The sequence below is a fragment of the Cibotium barometz genome, chromosome 22 (assembly GCF_041138505.1).
Source record: "Cibotium barometz isolate CiBa-2024 chromosome 22, ASM4113850v1, whole genome shotgun sequence".
Taxonomy (NCBI): Eukaryota; Viridiplantae; Streptophyta; class Polypodiopsida; order Cyatheales; family Cibotiaceae; genus Cibotium; species Cibotium barometz.
Window position 1 is genome coordinate 11,333,899 of NC_141067.1, and position 17,032 is coordinate 11,350,930.

Sequence of the window (17,032 nt, forward strand, 5' to 3'; positions counted from 1 at the left end):
CAGAGAAAGCTGAACAGGTCACTTATGCTCTGATGTCTCGTCGTGTTCGGGACATAGAACTTCCAGTAGTTGAGGATGTTCTTTCCACAGGGACCTTTCGGAAAGCCAGGCAGGTGGCAGGTGTTTACTTGCAGAAGGAGGTGGTTTCTCCAGGCTTTGTGGTTCCGGATTCAGAGGGGGTGGTTGACAGGTTTCACAAGGCCTTGCATGGTCTTCAGAAGGTTTCCACGACTTGTATGTGCACCGTAACAGGTGTTGATCCTTGTGAGCAGTGTGATGTCTCTGTGATTCAAAAGCTGTATGGTTCATGGATCTGGTTGATGGACACCGGATTGGACGGGAGCTTCCTGATGAGGAAATTGAGCTCTTGGTTGCAAATGTCTCTTTGGGAGGCAGGATTGCGTTTCCTGTTGCGGCATGCGAAGGATCATGGACTCTTGTACACAGGAGGGGGGTTGTTGGATGGAGTCCGACTCCGCGGTTGGAGTGACTCGGTTTGGGGAGGAGATTCAGACACGAGGGGATCTACTTATGGCCCAGGAGCAATTTTACGAAGCAGGAGGAGGTTGCATGGCAGGTTTGGGCTTCCACTGGAGGAAGCCATGGTCATCCAGAGGCACTTTGTTCGTGAACATATCGTTGCTGATGACATCTTGCTGGAGTTCTGTTCGACGGAGGACAGTACGGTGGACCTCTTCACGAAGTCGCTCTCAGGATTTGCTCAGGCGGCACCCCAGCTCCTAGTGGTTGGTTACACAGCCAGGAACTGAGAGGGGGTGTTAGAATTCATCTCCTGTCTAGATTTATACACCAGGGCCTTTGTTGTGGGTGTGCCCGCCCTTATGAGGTGTTTTCCCATTTTTCCCCGCTCTCCGTATTTTTCCCCTATTTTTTCCCATTTTTCTGAGGCTTGGGAGGGCTGCCAGAGGGTGCCAAGAGCAGTACAGTGCTGGCCGACTGGATGTTTATCAGTCGTGGGCACTCTTGCTGCTGGCCGACTGGTTTTGATCAGTTTTGGGCACCAGATTGCTGGCCGACTGCATTTATGCAGTCGTGGACCTTTTTATCAGTCGTGGACCTTTTTATCAGTCGTGGGCTTTTCCTTTATGCTGGCCGACTGCCCTCTAGGGGGGTATATATAGGTCCTCAGCCCCCATACCTCATTTGTATCATATCTCGGGATCTTCTTGTGTATATAGAGCAGAGTTACACGCCTACATCTCTCTCTCTCTTGTGCTGTTTTTCTGCTTGCGTTTTTGCTTTTGCTTTTGTGTTCCCAGATCTGGTCATCATCTCCGCTGCGTATTCTGACAAAGAGAGCCTCATGCTTCTTTTATACTTGGGGAAGCCTTGCTTTTTGCCAAACAGTAATGCTTTTGCGCTTTTGTCTTTTTACTAAATATTATTAATAATACCCACAGTTCTTAATTTGTGCTTTTACAACTTCAGGGCCTTGCTTTTTGGCCCTAGAGCAACTTTTTGAGAAAGCGGCTTTTAGCTTTTTGGTCCAACTTAGTCTCCTCTTTCCAATGGTGCTCGTGGCTCGTGGTCAACCCTGTTTGACTTTTTGCTTTTTCTTGCTTTTTGGCCAAGAATGGTGCTTTTTCTTAATCAATCCTTATGGACCCTGTCCCCATGTCCTCTTTCACCTGTCTGGTGTCCGGGCATGGATTTCATTATGTGAAATAGAGCTAGGAGGACCAAATAGTTACATACCATCTATTGGGGATTGATGCTCCTCTCATGTTCCATGTTGCTTGTATTATATAATGAGTTTCCATGGACAGTTTTGTATCACCCCAATGAGATAGCTATGTATTTTATTTTCCATTCCATGATGAGATATGCCATGGACATTATTGTATCACTTTGGTCTCATAGGCCCATTGGGTCTTTAGTAGATTCTCTCTCTCTCTCTCTCTCTCTCTCTCTCTCTCTCTCTCTCTCTCTCTCTCTCTCTCTCTCTACCCTCACACATTCATTTACTGAGGGCCCGTCTATACCCTCACATTCATGAACCTCACATGCCCAGAGATGTCTCTGTGTGGACACTTTCGTCCCCTCTTAGCAGCTTCCCAGGTTTCCCATTTTCCCATGTTACTCTTGATCTCTAGATCTATAGATCTTTAGATCTTTTCTCACTTTTTTCTGTTACACACCACTAACATTTGTACTTTATCTAACTAGATTATTGTAACTTTTGGTCTCATAGGTCATTTTGGCCTTTCAAAGACGTCCAGTCAGAGTACTCACCATGGAGGACATTGAGGATATCCGCCATCGACTGATGAGAGACATCTTTGGACAGTGATGTGTATGATACTTACCTTTGTTGCTGGAGTTTTCCTCCCAGATGTTATCCATTAGGAGCTCCTGGTACCATACTTTTCCTCATAGTTGTTTCAGTTTCAGTTAGTTGTTTAGTTGTTTTTAGCTTTTCTTACACAGACATTGTATCAGATCCACCAATTGTTGTAACCTTTTTGGTCTCATAGGTCATTTTGGCCTTCTGAAGACGTTGATATATCATTTCATTTCATCATCTCTCTCTCTCTCTCTCTCTCTCTCTCTCTCTCTCTCTCTCTCTCTCTCGGAGATCATGCTCCGAGGTATTTTGCCTCGCCATCGCCTATGTATCACATATTACACTCCCATTATGGTACTGGTTGGAGCTAGACAGATCTGCATTGCATTCTTGTATACCCTACGCATATAGGTTGCCTACTCAGCCTCTAGCAGTAGTGCTCCATCCATCACACCCCCCCACTAGCTCAGTACTTTCATACTTTATTTCATGTTCATTTTGTCATTTTTTTTCTGGACATCCAGAAGACGTTGACAGTTGTATGTTGATTTGTCTCATAGGTCAAGTTCGACCTCTAGTAGACGTTAATACAGCTTTCTTTCTTTCTTTCTCTCTCTCTCTCTCTCTCACAACAGGCTCAAAAGGCCCTTTCAGACCAAAAGAAGCTGATACACAAGAACCAACATCAAAAGGAGATTCATGCTGTCAAGACTGAGATTCAGGGCAAAGAGGAAATGTACAAACAGCTCTAATATGAGATGCGACAAGAGATGGAAGCCTGGAACGACGCATGACTGGCTGCATGCATGGAGAAATGTATGGAATTATGCAAGGAAGAGATGCACAAGCATGGCAAAGAGGAAGGAGAGCCACACAAGAAGCCCTTGCTCTACAGATTGCCCAGTTGCAAGACAACAATGCCAAACTTGAGGCGAAACTAGAGAAGACTAAGAAAGCAATCACAGCAGAGATTCAAGAGGCCAAATCAAGATTCCGGGAGGAGCATGCAGGCCTCCAAAAAGACATGGAAGCAACCAAAGAAGAGGTTGGAGAAACCTCCAAATGCGTTGAGGTTGTGAAAAAGCAAAAAACAGTCCACCCCTCCAATGCCACATCCATCATGACGGCCACGCTTGAGAAAGAGAAGCATCGCCAATCTAGAGCATCTAGGGCTCTACATGTGCGAGTAACAAGCTTGCAAGCGGGCAACTCACCAAAAGAGGACGATGAGACTTTATGCAGACAGATGGGCCTCACTAACACCCCTTTTGTAGATGCTTGGCGAGCCGAGGACTTAACAAGGGAGAGGCCTCTCCTCCTCAACTTCAAAGATACGGAGTCCCGTTTGGCTTTCTTGAAGAAGAGGGCCACCCTCCAAACCACCAAAATATACCTTGGAGATGCCTACAGGTGGAACACAGGAAAGCCGGGATGGTTCAGGTTATGGAAGCCCGCAAGGCAAGAAAATGGGCCGTTTATCATGATGACTGAATCATCATCACAAATAAACGTCCCACATGGCAGTGCAGGGCCCATGAGACCATAGATGCATTGAGGATGGGAGTATGGAATTGCAATGGAACTCTATGGTCTGTCACGACCTTGTGTATTTGTACAGCGTATCCGAACATTGGGCATGGTGGTCAGTGTGCAGGACATTGGTTAAATGTTCACTTGGGGTCATTAATAAGGTCCCTTTTCATAACCCATGGGGACAAAGGTCCCTTTTCATAACCCATGGGGACAAAGGTTTCAAAACCTACCTACCTTTTTTTTTGAAATCGTGGCCCTTGGAGGGGTTACACTATTATTGGCGGGGACTCTCTTTTTGGAGGAGTCCGCTGCAGCTGCACGTGGGTGTGCTTTTGGCTCATGGGAAGGCTGGCAGGCTGGACGTGCACCAACACAGGTTTCTCTCTCTCTCTCTCTCTCTCTCTCTCTCTCTCTCTCTCTCTCGTGGAAGGCGGCGCACAACCGAACAGGGCTTTCTTCTCTCCCTCTCTCCCGTGGAAGGCGGTGCAAGGCTGAAGGTGGCTGCTGGAGGTGCAGAACTGTAGGAGTACACAAGACTGCACAGGGCGTGAGTCTCTCTTTTCACTAGCTCGTGACTCTCTCGGAGGTACTCCTCTGGCTCTTTCTGAGAGGAATTTGGCAGTTTTGAGGGTGGAAACAAGGCAATCCGAGGGATGTTTTTGGACGAGTTTGTGGACTTGTGTATGGCTGTGTTTTTGGTTGCAAGTAAGGGCAAATTGGCTACATTGTTCGGGGCCACTTGTAACATGCAGCAGAAGTATTCGTAATTTGAGGATCCTGTCACACAAATGCTCACACCATCTTCTGTATCCTGAGTTTCGCGAGTTTAGCAATCGACTTTAAGACTTCAAACTTTAAGAGATTTCAGAGAGAGAGAGAGAGAGAGAGAGAGAGAGAGAGAGAGAGAGAAACTGTACACCGTATGGGGTCCCGAATTACCCACTGAAGGGCCCCCTTTATCCCGTTACCGGAATAGTATTTTCTTTATTACTTTGAAGAGATTGACGATGGACTGACGAATAGCCAAACGCAAGATCTTTGAGGACCAAGAGTCGGGCTGAGCTGTACACGGCTGTAGAAGCACCAATGATGGCCAATCTCGAGCCTATGCACTCTTCCCAATGGATGTAGGAAGGCTGCAAATCTAATGCTGAGAGAAGGGGCTGATTGGGACTATTCTAGGCTACGTATGAATGCTGAAAATGAGTATGAATTCTGAGTTTTACCTTCACCAAGTGGCTGTAGCAAAACGATGCACTGTATGAATGCTGAAAACACAAGGGGTATTGTAGGCTGAATGCTATAGATGCTGCGTTTTACTAAAGGAAGGCTGAATTGCTCAAGCGTTGATGCTCCTATATGCTTATTAGGAAAACGCTGAAGGCTGATGTGCTAAATTCTGCAATCGCTTATGCTCCTTGTGCTGAAGGCTCCAAGCGTTGAGGTCTTCAATGCTGATTATGATATTAATGAATGAATGAATTATATGCTCAGCTATTTATATGGACAAATGATGCTAGTTGGCTGGCTACAGAGCTGGCCAACTGCATCTGTCCTGTATAAAATAGATAAATGACGAAAAAATGCCCAATAAATGCTGTAAATTATGGGAATAATACTGGATAAATTCTAATGAATGCTAGATGTTATCTGAAGGCTTCTGCAATGGTCTAAATGCAGTGGATGAATGCTATGCATTATGCAGAATGCTTTCTAATGCAAACCCTAAGGCTTCTACTGACGCTACATGCATGAATGCATCTCTTCAAGTGGGTTAAGGGACTTGGACTGACTAACGGACTGATTGTCTAAGGCTGAGAATGACCTATGTAGCTCATGCTTGACTTATCCTGGACTGTGGATTACAATGGGGTCACGGCGTAGTACGACAAATATCATCCTAAAAGGTACTAATAATGTACAATGTTGCACTGATGATGATGAGCCATCTTGTCACCATGCACTACAGTGCAGAGTGCATGTGACACCACTTGAATGTATTTTATTGGCATAAAGGGATGCAGGATTGTGTATTTGAATTAGCACAAGACTGTGCGGGACTTCTATGCTGAGAGGATCAGAGGTGTGAACATATTGGGCATGCTATTACTTTCAGCCATCTTTGGCCATGTTGTGCTCAGTTGGACTCTTCCTTGAATGCAAATAAAGAAATACCGAAAGAGGCACCAAGCTTTGGGGCCAACAGGTGACGATGTTTTATTGTAGGAGCTCCCTTTTATATGTTTTCTTTGTTGATTTACAGCTATGCTAGGGCGACAGTTGGTCTACCACACTTTGGTTTCTACTAAAGGCCGGTTTCAAGGTTCCGTTGCCGGGACCATCACCAACTTTCCCAAGGGGATGAGCTCGTGGTTGTCTCAAGGAAAGTTGTTGCTGTAAATTTCAGCAAGATGTCTGATCAAGAGGAAGACTATGACTACGATGAAGAGGAAGAGGAGGAAACCACTACTGAGAGGACTGAATTTGAGGATACCGATGCAGAAGAACAGGCTGCAGCAAATGCACGTTATGAGGATGTAACGCAGCCAGAAGAGATGCCAAGTAAAGAGGAAGAGGATGCCCAATTTAAAGCCCGATTGGCAGGTGCAGTGGTTGTGCTCATGCAACTCACGCAGAGTGAGAAGTTTGCTAAATTTATAAGGGCCCCTTCTGAGCCTAAGAAGAAGAAGAAGAAGAAGAAGAAGGCACGTTCTAAGAACCCACATCACGTCAACAATAGTGCTATCCCACAGGATCCTGCATATGGACAGTTTTCCAACATGCAAAACACTTATGGTGCAAACCCACAGAGTTCCTTTTTCGGGCAACCACCTATTCCGCATCAGTCGATGCATCCAGGCTATTTTGGCGGTGGTTCCGTGTTCCAATCTATGACTGGGGGTTACCCTCAAGGAGGCATGGGAATGCAAGGGAATTTTGGAGCTAGTTTTTAGCCCGGTATGCAAGACAACATGTATGGTGGTATGCAGCCCAGAATGCAAGGGAATATGTATGGGGGCATGCAGCCCAGAATGCAAGGAAACATGTATCCCTGGGGGCATGCAGCCCGGTATGCATAGTGGCATTTTTGAAAACATGGGAGGATCAGCAGGATTGCATGGTATGCAAGGTGTGGGAACTGGCAATGTTGACCCTAGTACGGGCATGAATGCAAGGGGTAGCAATCTTGTGAAGCCACTTCCTTACGATAATCTAATGCCTGTGGAAGGCGAAGGATTATAAGGGGGAGCTGCAATGAAATTTGACACATTCAGTGGGGCCAAAGACAAGCTCAAGGCTCTTACCTTTTTACAGTAAATTCGATGCTTCTTTTTCTAGCGGAAATTACACCAAGTCCTTGAAAGTGAGAAAAGCTGCGACTTTTCTCAAGAGTAATGCATTGCAGTGGTGGTCCACTCTTCTCTTGCAGGGCATAGCACCAACTACTTGGGTACACTTTAAACAGGTGTTCTCTTCTGTGTGGCTCACATCTACATTTGAGGTGGATGTAATGACAGCGTGGCATAAGTTGGATGCATCGAAGTGGGAATCTGGAGGATTATAAGAAGAAGTTTTGGGAAGCTCTCCTCCCAGTTACTTCTTATCGCGCAAAAGAACTCTGACACTGCACGGGAGCCCAAGCCTATGAAACCGAAGCCTTCTGCAAGGTTAGTCTTGATCTTGTTGGGGAACACCCAGGTGGTAAGGAGACAGAGTTGTGTAGAGCATGGGCCAAGGTCAGAGATCCGACTACTTTGATTTCCTTTGACACAGGTGCTAGAGCCAACTTTATGTCACCAAATTTGGCTAGCACATTAGGGATCCGTGCAAAGAAGATGGAGCCTATGTATGAGGCAAATATGGCTTGTCCTGGGTATGCAAAACCCGTTACCCTATCATTGGGATGCTAAGGCTTCATGTGCAAGATTATGTCGACAGTGAGGAGTTTTATATCATGCCACTTGAGAGGGGTGATGTTTTGTTGGGTATGCCATGGTGCCATAGGGTACATGCAGTGGTGGGATACGTACAACAAGAAGATTGCTTTGACTCACAGAGGAAAAGAGCACATTTTGGATGTAAAGCTTAAAGGGGAATGTGTTCCTATTGTATCGGCTTCGGCCATTTCATCAATAATGAAAAAGCATCTTTCCACGTACTTGGTTTTTGTTAAGGATGCAAAAGATGATGAAACCCAATCTAATTTGTCTATGTTAGATAAAAATAGGACCGATTTTCTACGTGAGTACCAAGATTTCTTTTCCGAGTCATTGCTAGGAGAGGCTTCCTCCGGAAAGGCCAAAAGATCATGCTATTGATCTTATTCCAGGGAGTACCCCACCAAATCGACAACCGTACCGCGTTAGTGCAGCCCAACAAGAGGAAATCATGAGCCAGGTACAGGAGTTGTTGAAAAAGAGGCTGATTCAACCAAGCTCCTCACCTATGCTCTTAGTGCAAAAGAAAGATGGTTCTTGGCGCATGTGCATAGATTACAGGGCGCTAAACAAGAATACCATCAAGAATCGATTCCCTATTCCGAGGATAGATGACATTTCACATCAAGAATAGCACACAAAGTCAAAGAAATTTAAACATACATCAGTATGCAATGCATAAGTAATGATCCTCATGTTCATGAATTGTCCTGTCTAGTCTCATCGAAAACCAGTGTTGAGCTATCTGGCTCCCAAAGGAAACCACTCAGTCAATCCTCAAGGACGTCTGGTCACTAGGACCGCATGAGAGTTCATCATTATTCATCTAGGCCATTTGGTCGCATTGACCGCCCGACTATGAAATCCAATACAATCTGGTCGCAATGATCGCCCGACTGTTCATAAATAGGCTTCTTGTCTATCTGTCCACAATGATTGCCCAACTATGAATTCCAAGATACGAAGGGCTAGCTTTATGACACACTAGTGATGCCGGCACCGATGGTGTATGCATCCCCATTCTGGGCACCAGGCTTATCAGCGGCGGCAGATTGGCAACGCATAGAGCGTCCATAGATTTTGATGCTATCCAAATTGATACGCAGCAAACCTTCTATCCCTCACCGTATAATTCGAGCAAAGTTTGCTACAACACCTATAATGGTAGAGGCCTTATTCCAAACTCACGTACATACAGAGGATACTAGCCATGGATTCGTCATGATTACCATACTTGGCACTATAGTCTTCTTGGGCGATAGCGGAGAGAGGGGTGCACCCATCCTGGTATGCTTCTGTCCTCACATGGTTCACCACACACAGACTAAAGGTGAGCCGACTACCCCCATTTCAGCATGACCCAAACTCCCCCTACACCAGGCTCACACATGTGGACAAGAACTGGGTAATTCGATATGACTTGCTACAGTTACACGTTTGAGATACATGGATTACCCCAAGGGAGCCCCTACCACCCAAGATGCAATACTACCGTGACCATTTTTTGAGGCTTAGAGAGAATGAATTCATACAGAGGCCAAGGTACCTCGATGTTTTCATGTCACATGCCATGAGCATAGCACTTAGTCAGTCAGGATCTCATCCATAGTCTCGAGATTGAGGTTGGTAGAGCAACATGGATCTCTAGAGAGAGCAGACTCTGTAGATTGAGCCATGGAGGAGTAAAGTCTAAAGAGCATTATATTTGTCAGTGCTCGGTGTATTATGAGATTAGGGGGAGATTCCACTACCTATTTAGAGAGGGGTTTGGGCCATTATCTCGATGGAGTATCCAAATCAACGCTATCTTGGACTCTTCACGTCGGAGATCCAACGACACATAGAGTTGCTATTCAAAGAACCTCGGCCGGGCACCCATCTTAGTCTACCATCACCAATTTTTTCTGCCCACAGGAGGAGGACACTCAGACAAATGAGGCCACCACACTACCGATGAGGGGCCCACCATCTCGCCCTCAACTGAAGTTACCCTGCCTCATGCCACTGCACTTCGGAGAGCCAGACGGCCTCAGCCTCCTAGACCCTAAACACCCCAGGCTCACCAACCCCAAATTGAGGAGATCCTCGCCCACCACTGAGTCTCTATAGCTCCTACCCCATCCCAGCTCCCCTCGGCCCTACAGATCTAGGGGCCCTCCTCACCCCCTCGCCAATGCTCAACATCCGTTATGGACCCCTACCACACATTGATGGATAGCTCCCTCTCCACACTCTCACCCCCGTATCCTCTACACCCACTTTGTATCAACGATGATGAGGATGAGGATGACAATGATGATCTATACATATCTACATTTACCTAGGGATTAGTGTTAGTTCTTTTTGTTATGTTGTCTTTTATTCCATGATGAGATTCCATTGACACATTGTACACCTTGTCTCATAGACCCATTGGGTCTTTTGCAAGACGTTAATATATCTTCTTCTTCTTCTTCTTCTTCTTCTTCTTCTCTCTCTCTCTCTCTCTCTCTCTCTCTCTCTCTCTCTCTCTCTCTCAGAGATGGAGACAAGACTAACTGATTGACACTCAAATTTCTAGTTTAAAAATCTCTTAATGTAAAACAAATTCTCAAAGAAAGCATCTATGTACTTGCAAACCTGAGACTCCAACATCTTCTCTGAATAATATCCCTCAAAATAATCATCTATGAACCCAGTCAAAGTCCTGTGAATGAGCTACCAAAAATCTTAGCACAGATTGTCAATCGAACAAAGATAGTAAAACACTGCATTTACAATCATGGACAATCAATCAAAAAAGCATTACCAAAATGCATTTTCTTCGGGCATCATCAACAAAAGAAGAGCTGCAAAGAAGTTCATTGCCTACAAGCAGAGAGCCAATATTTACTCTTTAAATCGTTGCAGGTACTTACAAGCCACAAATCTCCACCACTAGAAATATGCCTTCATAAGATTGGAGTATACACAAACTTAAAAATGAGAGAATAATTACACTTTTTGACAAAATAACACAAAGCAAGAAAACACTACAAAAGGCTTTACACAAAATCATCATCATGAGTTATACCTGACAGTACCCAACATCAGGGTTACAAACTAACACAAAGCAAGAAAACACTAGAAAAGCCTTTACGCAAAATCTTCATCACTAGTTATACCTGACAGTACCCAACGTCAGGGTTGTGGCGAGCATATGCTGTGAGCAAGCGACGAAGAGCATTTCTACCATCTTCATCTAGAGCTGGATGGCCTGGGAAGGTCCTAGGCAAGTCCTATACAATGCAAGGCCAAATAAAACTTGAAAATTCCATCAACTCAAGTGAACCATGTAATATGAAAACACCAAACACACTAGACGTCAATCCAACTATCTCTGAGCACCTTTTCTATTTGGCTGGTCCACTTCTCCAAAATGCCAACTTCTGACACACTGTAGTTATTTGAGGTTCCCTTGTAAAGGCCCCCAACACCATCACTATCTCCACCACCATCTGCCAATAAAGTCAGAAGCGCTTGGTAGTGACCCGACGTTCTTCGGACCTTTGTTCCTACAAACACCTGCCATAGCTGTTTGATAGTCCAGCTCCAATGCATCAGAGGATACGCTACACAAAGAGTTAGGATTTTTATCAAGAAAGCTCAAAAGTAGAGCCAGAATCTACTACCTCGCCCCTCAGAGCCATTGGGACCCCTCCTTGCACAAGGGCATCCAGCTCTTCCTTCCAAGGACACGGTTCTTCTTCATCATGATCACCATCTTCATCCTTAGCGCCGTCAGGGGAATCATGAACACCATCATGGACAAAATTGGAGTTGTGAACCCCATCATGAGCTGCCACATCAGAGCGCTCCATGTCATAAAACTCCTCCTCTGATTCATCCTCGGACACCATGGTAGAGTCCTTGGTGGGGCTGCTGGCAGTTTTGGTAAGTGCCGACCCCAATGATGCTATTACAGGGGGGTTATTTGGTCCTGTCCCATGGATCTTCTTTATTTTCTTGAAGCGAGAACGCAACGCTTGTTCAACAGGCCACAGACTCGGGCGTATCTGCCCCCACATCTCCAATTTCCTTTCCCCGTCTCCACCATTTCTTGCGATGTCACTTGCTACCTCCTCCTCCCATTGTGCCTCCTCTTCTCTCGAAATTCTTTGTGCCTCCTCTGACTCACCATATGTAGCGAGAAAGACCTCCCATCTGGCTGACCTCTCTGCCTCTTCTTCCTATGCAGTTCAAAAAGCAAAGAAATTGTTCCATTGATGCATTTGATTTACAACAATAATGCCTTTGCTTTTTTTGGATGAGAGGAAGATATTAATAAAATCCTAGCATATACTGCAAAAATTGTATGCTAAATCAGAAAGAAATATCATTTTGTATTTGGCAGAAATCTTTGAAGAAATCAAGGCAATTTTGCAAGATCTAAATTAAAATCAAGACAAAACAATAAATTGTAAAACCTGCAAGATCTACCAAAATAAAAAATCAAGGGGGGAAGAGGGAGGGGGGCACAACACACCTTGTAAATAGCAGCATACTGTTTGTATCGTTGAAAATGTTGGGGGCGTATGGTGAATCCATAGACATCCCTGCATTCATTATCTTCTCTTAGAAGCAGGCATTGTGATGTAGATGCAGGCTGATTTTTGAGGGGACAGGAAAAAAGGGGTACCTGCAAAGTTCCGAGTTTGCAACAGGTGCTGAAGCCTTGATAGAACGTTTGGCCATCCTGTCTTCATTTAGATCCGATCAAACCTCCTTTTTCTATCGCCATAGCCAGAAATCAAACCCTAAAAAAGCTCTGTTTGAGCCAGTGATCAAATCCTAACATCATAGCCAGAGCTTAAATCCTAAAATCCTATGTTTCCATTGCCATAGCCAGAGCTCGAACCCTAAAATCCCTCTCTCTCTCTCTGTCTCTATCTCTTTCTCTCAATCTCTCTCGGGGAGCTTTAACGGCTGCATCCATATGGAACAGTTCAATCAATGCGGATCATCTCGATACATGTATGCATGTGCATGTCGCCATTTTATATCATGCAGATCGCCATCGCCTGCTCAGATCGCTCGACATGCCGTCATCATGAACGCAGTAAATGCTGAATAATGAAAACGAAGAGCATATTCTCTCTCTCTATCTCTCTCTCTCTCTCTAGCCTGTAACTCGCACGACTCGGCCAGTTTCTCTCTCTACTCTCTATTTATGGCGTTAACACAAGTCTCTATATTATCTCTCCTCTCTCTTGTGACATGAGAAAAGCAACTCTCTACCCATCACCTAGGGTTCTAACTTCTCCCTGGTCTTTTTGTGACTCACTTCACACCAGGTGCCCATCATCGTTCTCCAAAAATATTACTTCACTCACTCAATGGAGGGGGCATCCTAGCCCCACAATCAATCAACACGCCTTATTTTGCTGCCTAATTTGGCCAGTTCAGCAACAACTGGAACGTTATACGAATAATATTTATGTGTACATAATAATGTATAAGTATCAAAAGTGTGATTTTGATGTGGTTGGAGAGTTGGCCCACTTCTCTCCAAAAATTACAAAAGCCAAGGAATGTGCCCTCTTTGAAAATGAAAACTTGGCTGAGCACTTTGGTACTATGAAATTTGATCTGTTTTTTTGAAACTTTGATTTGAGCATATAAGATCAACGAATTGATTCACTATTGTGTAATCTCAACTGTAAGTGTTATTTTGTTTCAACAAATTGAGTTCATAGCTTGGTTATATGTGGATTCCATTAAAGGGTAACAAATCTACATACTTTCCACCTTTGGTTGACTACCCTTTCATACAACAAGGGCTTCTTCCATCTCAATAAGCATACAGTATGATTGTAACACAATCGTGAAGGTTTGTGTGTCCTGCTTGCATTTCCATGTATAAATGTCTTTTCTCTTCACCTCTTTTAAACATACATAGAGAGCATGGCATGCCATGAGATTGCATTGCATTGAGGTGATCCATAGAACACAACTTATGCTTCCGTAATGCTCCCACCCTACAAACTCACAAGTGTGCTATTGACAAAGACATCCACATCAACTTAGGCATCAACATGCAATGCTATGTCATCTTGTAAGCTATGTGTGATGCCACAAGCTATAGTAGGCTAAGAAGGTGTATTTACTTGATTATACACCTTCATCAAGATGCATGGAGTGAAACAAGGAGGCCCTCATATAACCAAGGAGTGAAACAAGTCGTATAAGCAAGGAGTGAAACAAGCCAATGTTTCACTCATATATGAGGAGAAAAATGTATCCTTATATAAGCAAGGAGTGAAACAAGCAATGTTTTTTCCCATTAGACTACCCTCCATCATTTCCAAGTCTTCTAATGGGGAAGCACTATGAACCCAACCTTACATGATGTGCAATCCTATCTTCCATTAACGCTTGTGCATGTTGAAAATATAATATATAACATGTTTACGTGGTATAATGAAATAATAAAAACAATCTTAGTTTATATTAATATAGGGTATGAGAACCTTAGGTTTACTTTTCTCACCCCAACAATGCAGTCTTATAAAAAGCAAGTGGTGTTGCATGACTATTAAAGTAGTCCTCCTACTCAAGCTAAAAAGAATGTTTATTAAAGTAGATGGTGTTGCATAGTTTTTAACGTAGCCCACTTATTCAAGAAGTAGATGGTGTAACAAAATTATTAAAGTATCCCACTTATTTGATCCATTGATCTCAACAATGTTAATGAATCTCATTATCAAGGTGATCTCCACACGCACACAATACTTTTATGATCTTAGCAAAAAAAAAAGGATTTGAAAAGGGTCTTCGCACTCCTTGGTAGGGAAAAAGCAATCTCAACCTATCATGCATCATCTAGTAAGGTAAACTCAATGATCTTGGATCAACATCTAGCAATCTCAACATATCATGCATCATCTAGTAAGGTGAATTCAATGATCTTGGATCAACATCTAGCAACGTTACTATACTTAGAAAAATGGCTTTCCCCTCTTTTTGTTTCTTCTCTTCTTAAAATTTAGTTTAATTAAAAAAAGGAAAAGGATGGTGATGAGTATGAATGATGAGACTCTCAATTTCCTTTCCATAATAATATTCTATAAACTATATTAGTAACTTGATCATAAAAAAGGGATGCATAAAATCATAATTTTTTTTAGTACATCCAAGATCATATGATATATTATGATTACAATGATAAAAGTTGTTGAGATATCGAGCTCAACTAGTGCTGTGGACATTGATAATCCACCTAGGTGATAGCTTCCGCACTTATGTCATTGGCATGGTTGGTGAGATTGTGGTTGATATACTGCGAGTGGGGACAACAAGGTGTGTGTGATAGCCATATTTAGATTACTAGAGTTATAGTGCTAGCTCATATAGTTGGGTTCACACTATGGATTGACCATTGTATGTTATAGGAGAGTATTTTTCCTTATAGTATGTACTCTTATCTCTTTAGTTTTATGGTCATAAAGAAGAGAAGAAGATATAAGAAAATTCAACCATCAATCTCTCTCTTGTATCTTACTCTCTCTTGTGTGTATATGTTTACTTGCAAGGAACTGAAGCTCTCCCTCTCCCCCATTTTCTCTTTATGGTATCAGAGCTCCGGTTCATATGAGAGCTAAGGAGGCAAGCAAGAGGCAAAACAAGGTAAGCAAGGATGCGATACATAGGTAAGGGTTTTTCCGTCTCTTTCCCTCTTTGATTTTGGAGCAACACCTTTAGCAGTAGCCTACGAGAGCTACAAGCAGAGATAAGGAAGTCATTATCTCGGATTAAGGCATCCTCTCTCTCTTGTGTCTTACTCTCTCTTGTGTGTGTATATTTACTTGCAAGGAGCTGAAGCTCTCTCTCTCCCCCGTATTCTCTTTATGGTATTAGAGCTCCGGTTTGTGTGAGAGCTAAGGAGGCAAGTAAGAGGCAGAACAAGGTAAGCAAGGATACGATACATAGGTAAGGGTATTTCCATATCTTTCCCTCTTTGATTTTGGAGTAACACCTTTAGTAGTAGCCTATGAGAGCTACAAGTAGAGATAAGGAAGTCATTATCTCGGATTAAGGCATCCTCCTAGGTGAAGAAAGAAGACCATATTGTGTACAGTTAACTACGTGCAAAGTTACAATGGATATTTGGTTGCAGGACAATTTGTGCAAAGAATCTGGATGTATGTGTATATGACTAATTCACATAGTGGCATTATAATAGGTTTGTGCAAAGAATCTAAGTGTTGCAGGTGTTGGGCAGATGTATGCGTATGTGATTGGTTTGCATATAGTGGCATTATAATAGGTTTGTACAGAGAATCTAAGTGTTGCAGGTGTTGGCGAATGTATGTGTATATGACTGGTTCACATATAGTGACATCATAATAGGTTTACAATATCACAGTGTTAGAGATTACAGGTTTACTACAATGTAAGTTGCTATAGGTAATCATATCTGACAATCTATCCTAGATTATGCGCGAGAAGCTGGATAAGAATAGCTTTTAAGCATGGAAGTTCAAGATGACCAATTTCCTTTTGGTAGGAAAAGGATATTGGGCAGGTGATAAAAAAAATACAGATTGGTGAATAAAATCCTACTCAACAAGTGCAAGCATATAAAGCATAGCGTGAAAGAGCTAGAAAGGTGCTAAATTGGTTATCTGTAGCTTGACATATTCCATGATTATGTATATACAAGATGTACAAACACTTAAGGAGGCTCGGGACATCTTAGTTAAGATGTACAACACAAACACCTAAGCTTGAAAGATGCACCTAAAGTAGGAGTTACTTAATGTGACTAGGAAAACTGAGTATAAATGATAACTATGTGAAGGTTAAATGGCTTGCAAATGCCCATGCTTTTATTAAATTACTAGTAGTAGGTAATGATGGTATGGTGTTTGTGAGGAGCTTACTTGGAGTATAGTGTGTGGAGTCGGGCTCTAGGGGGAGTGTCGAGATATCGAGCTCAACTAGTGCTATGAACATTGATGATCCGCCTCCCTTGGTGATAGCTTTTGTACTTATGCCACTAGCATGGTTTAGTGAAATTATGGTTGATATGCCACGACAGGCTATGTGAATCATATTTGGATTACTAGAGTATGACATAGTACCAGCTCACATAGTCGAGTTCACACTATGGACCAATGATTGTATGTTACAATAGGAGAGTACTTTCCCTTATAGTTTGTACTCTTATCTCTTTAGTTTTATGGTTGTAGAGAAGAGAAGAAGATAGAAGAAAATTTAGCCATCCCTCTCTCTCTTA

General features: G+C 43.2%; 1 protein-coding gene across 1 annotated transcript in view; it reads right to left on the reverse strand.

The window, feature by feature from the left end:
• LOC147626271 (uncharacterized) overlaps positions 1-12,959 on the reverse strand; it is a 57,252-nt gene extending 44,293 nt beyond the window's left edge. The window contains exons 1-7 of the mRNA XM_086816410.1: positions 12,434-12,959; positions 12,281-12,350; positions 11,427-11,984; positions 11,143-11,328; positions 10,920-11,033; positions 10,565-10,623; positions 10,396-10,462 (exon numbers count right to left, since the gene is read on the reverse strand). Coding sequence (XP_086672536.1) covers positions 10,396-10,462; positions 10,565-10,623; positions 10,920-11,033; positions 11,143-11,328; positions 11,427-11,984; positions 12,281-12,350; positions 12,434-12,489 — 1,110 coding nt within the window. The 5' untranslated portion in view covers positions 12,490-12,959. The remainder of the gene's footprint in view (positions 1-10,395; positions 10,463-10,564; positions 10,624-10,919; positions 11,034-11,142; positions 11,329-11,426; positions 11,985-12,280; positions 12,351-12,433) is intronic.
• Positions 12,960-17,032: the final 4,073 nt, after the last annotated feature.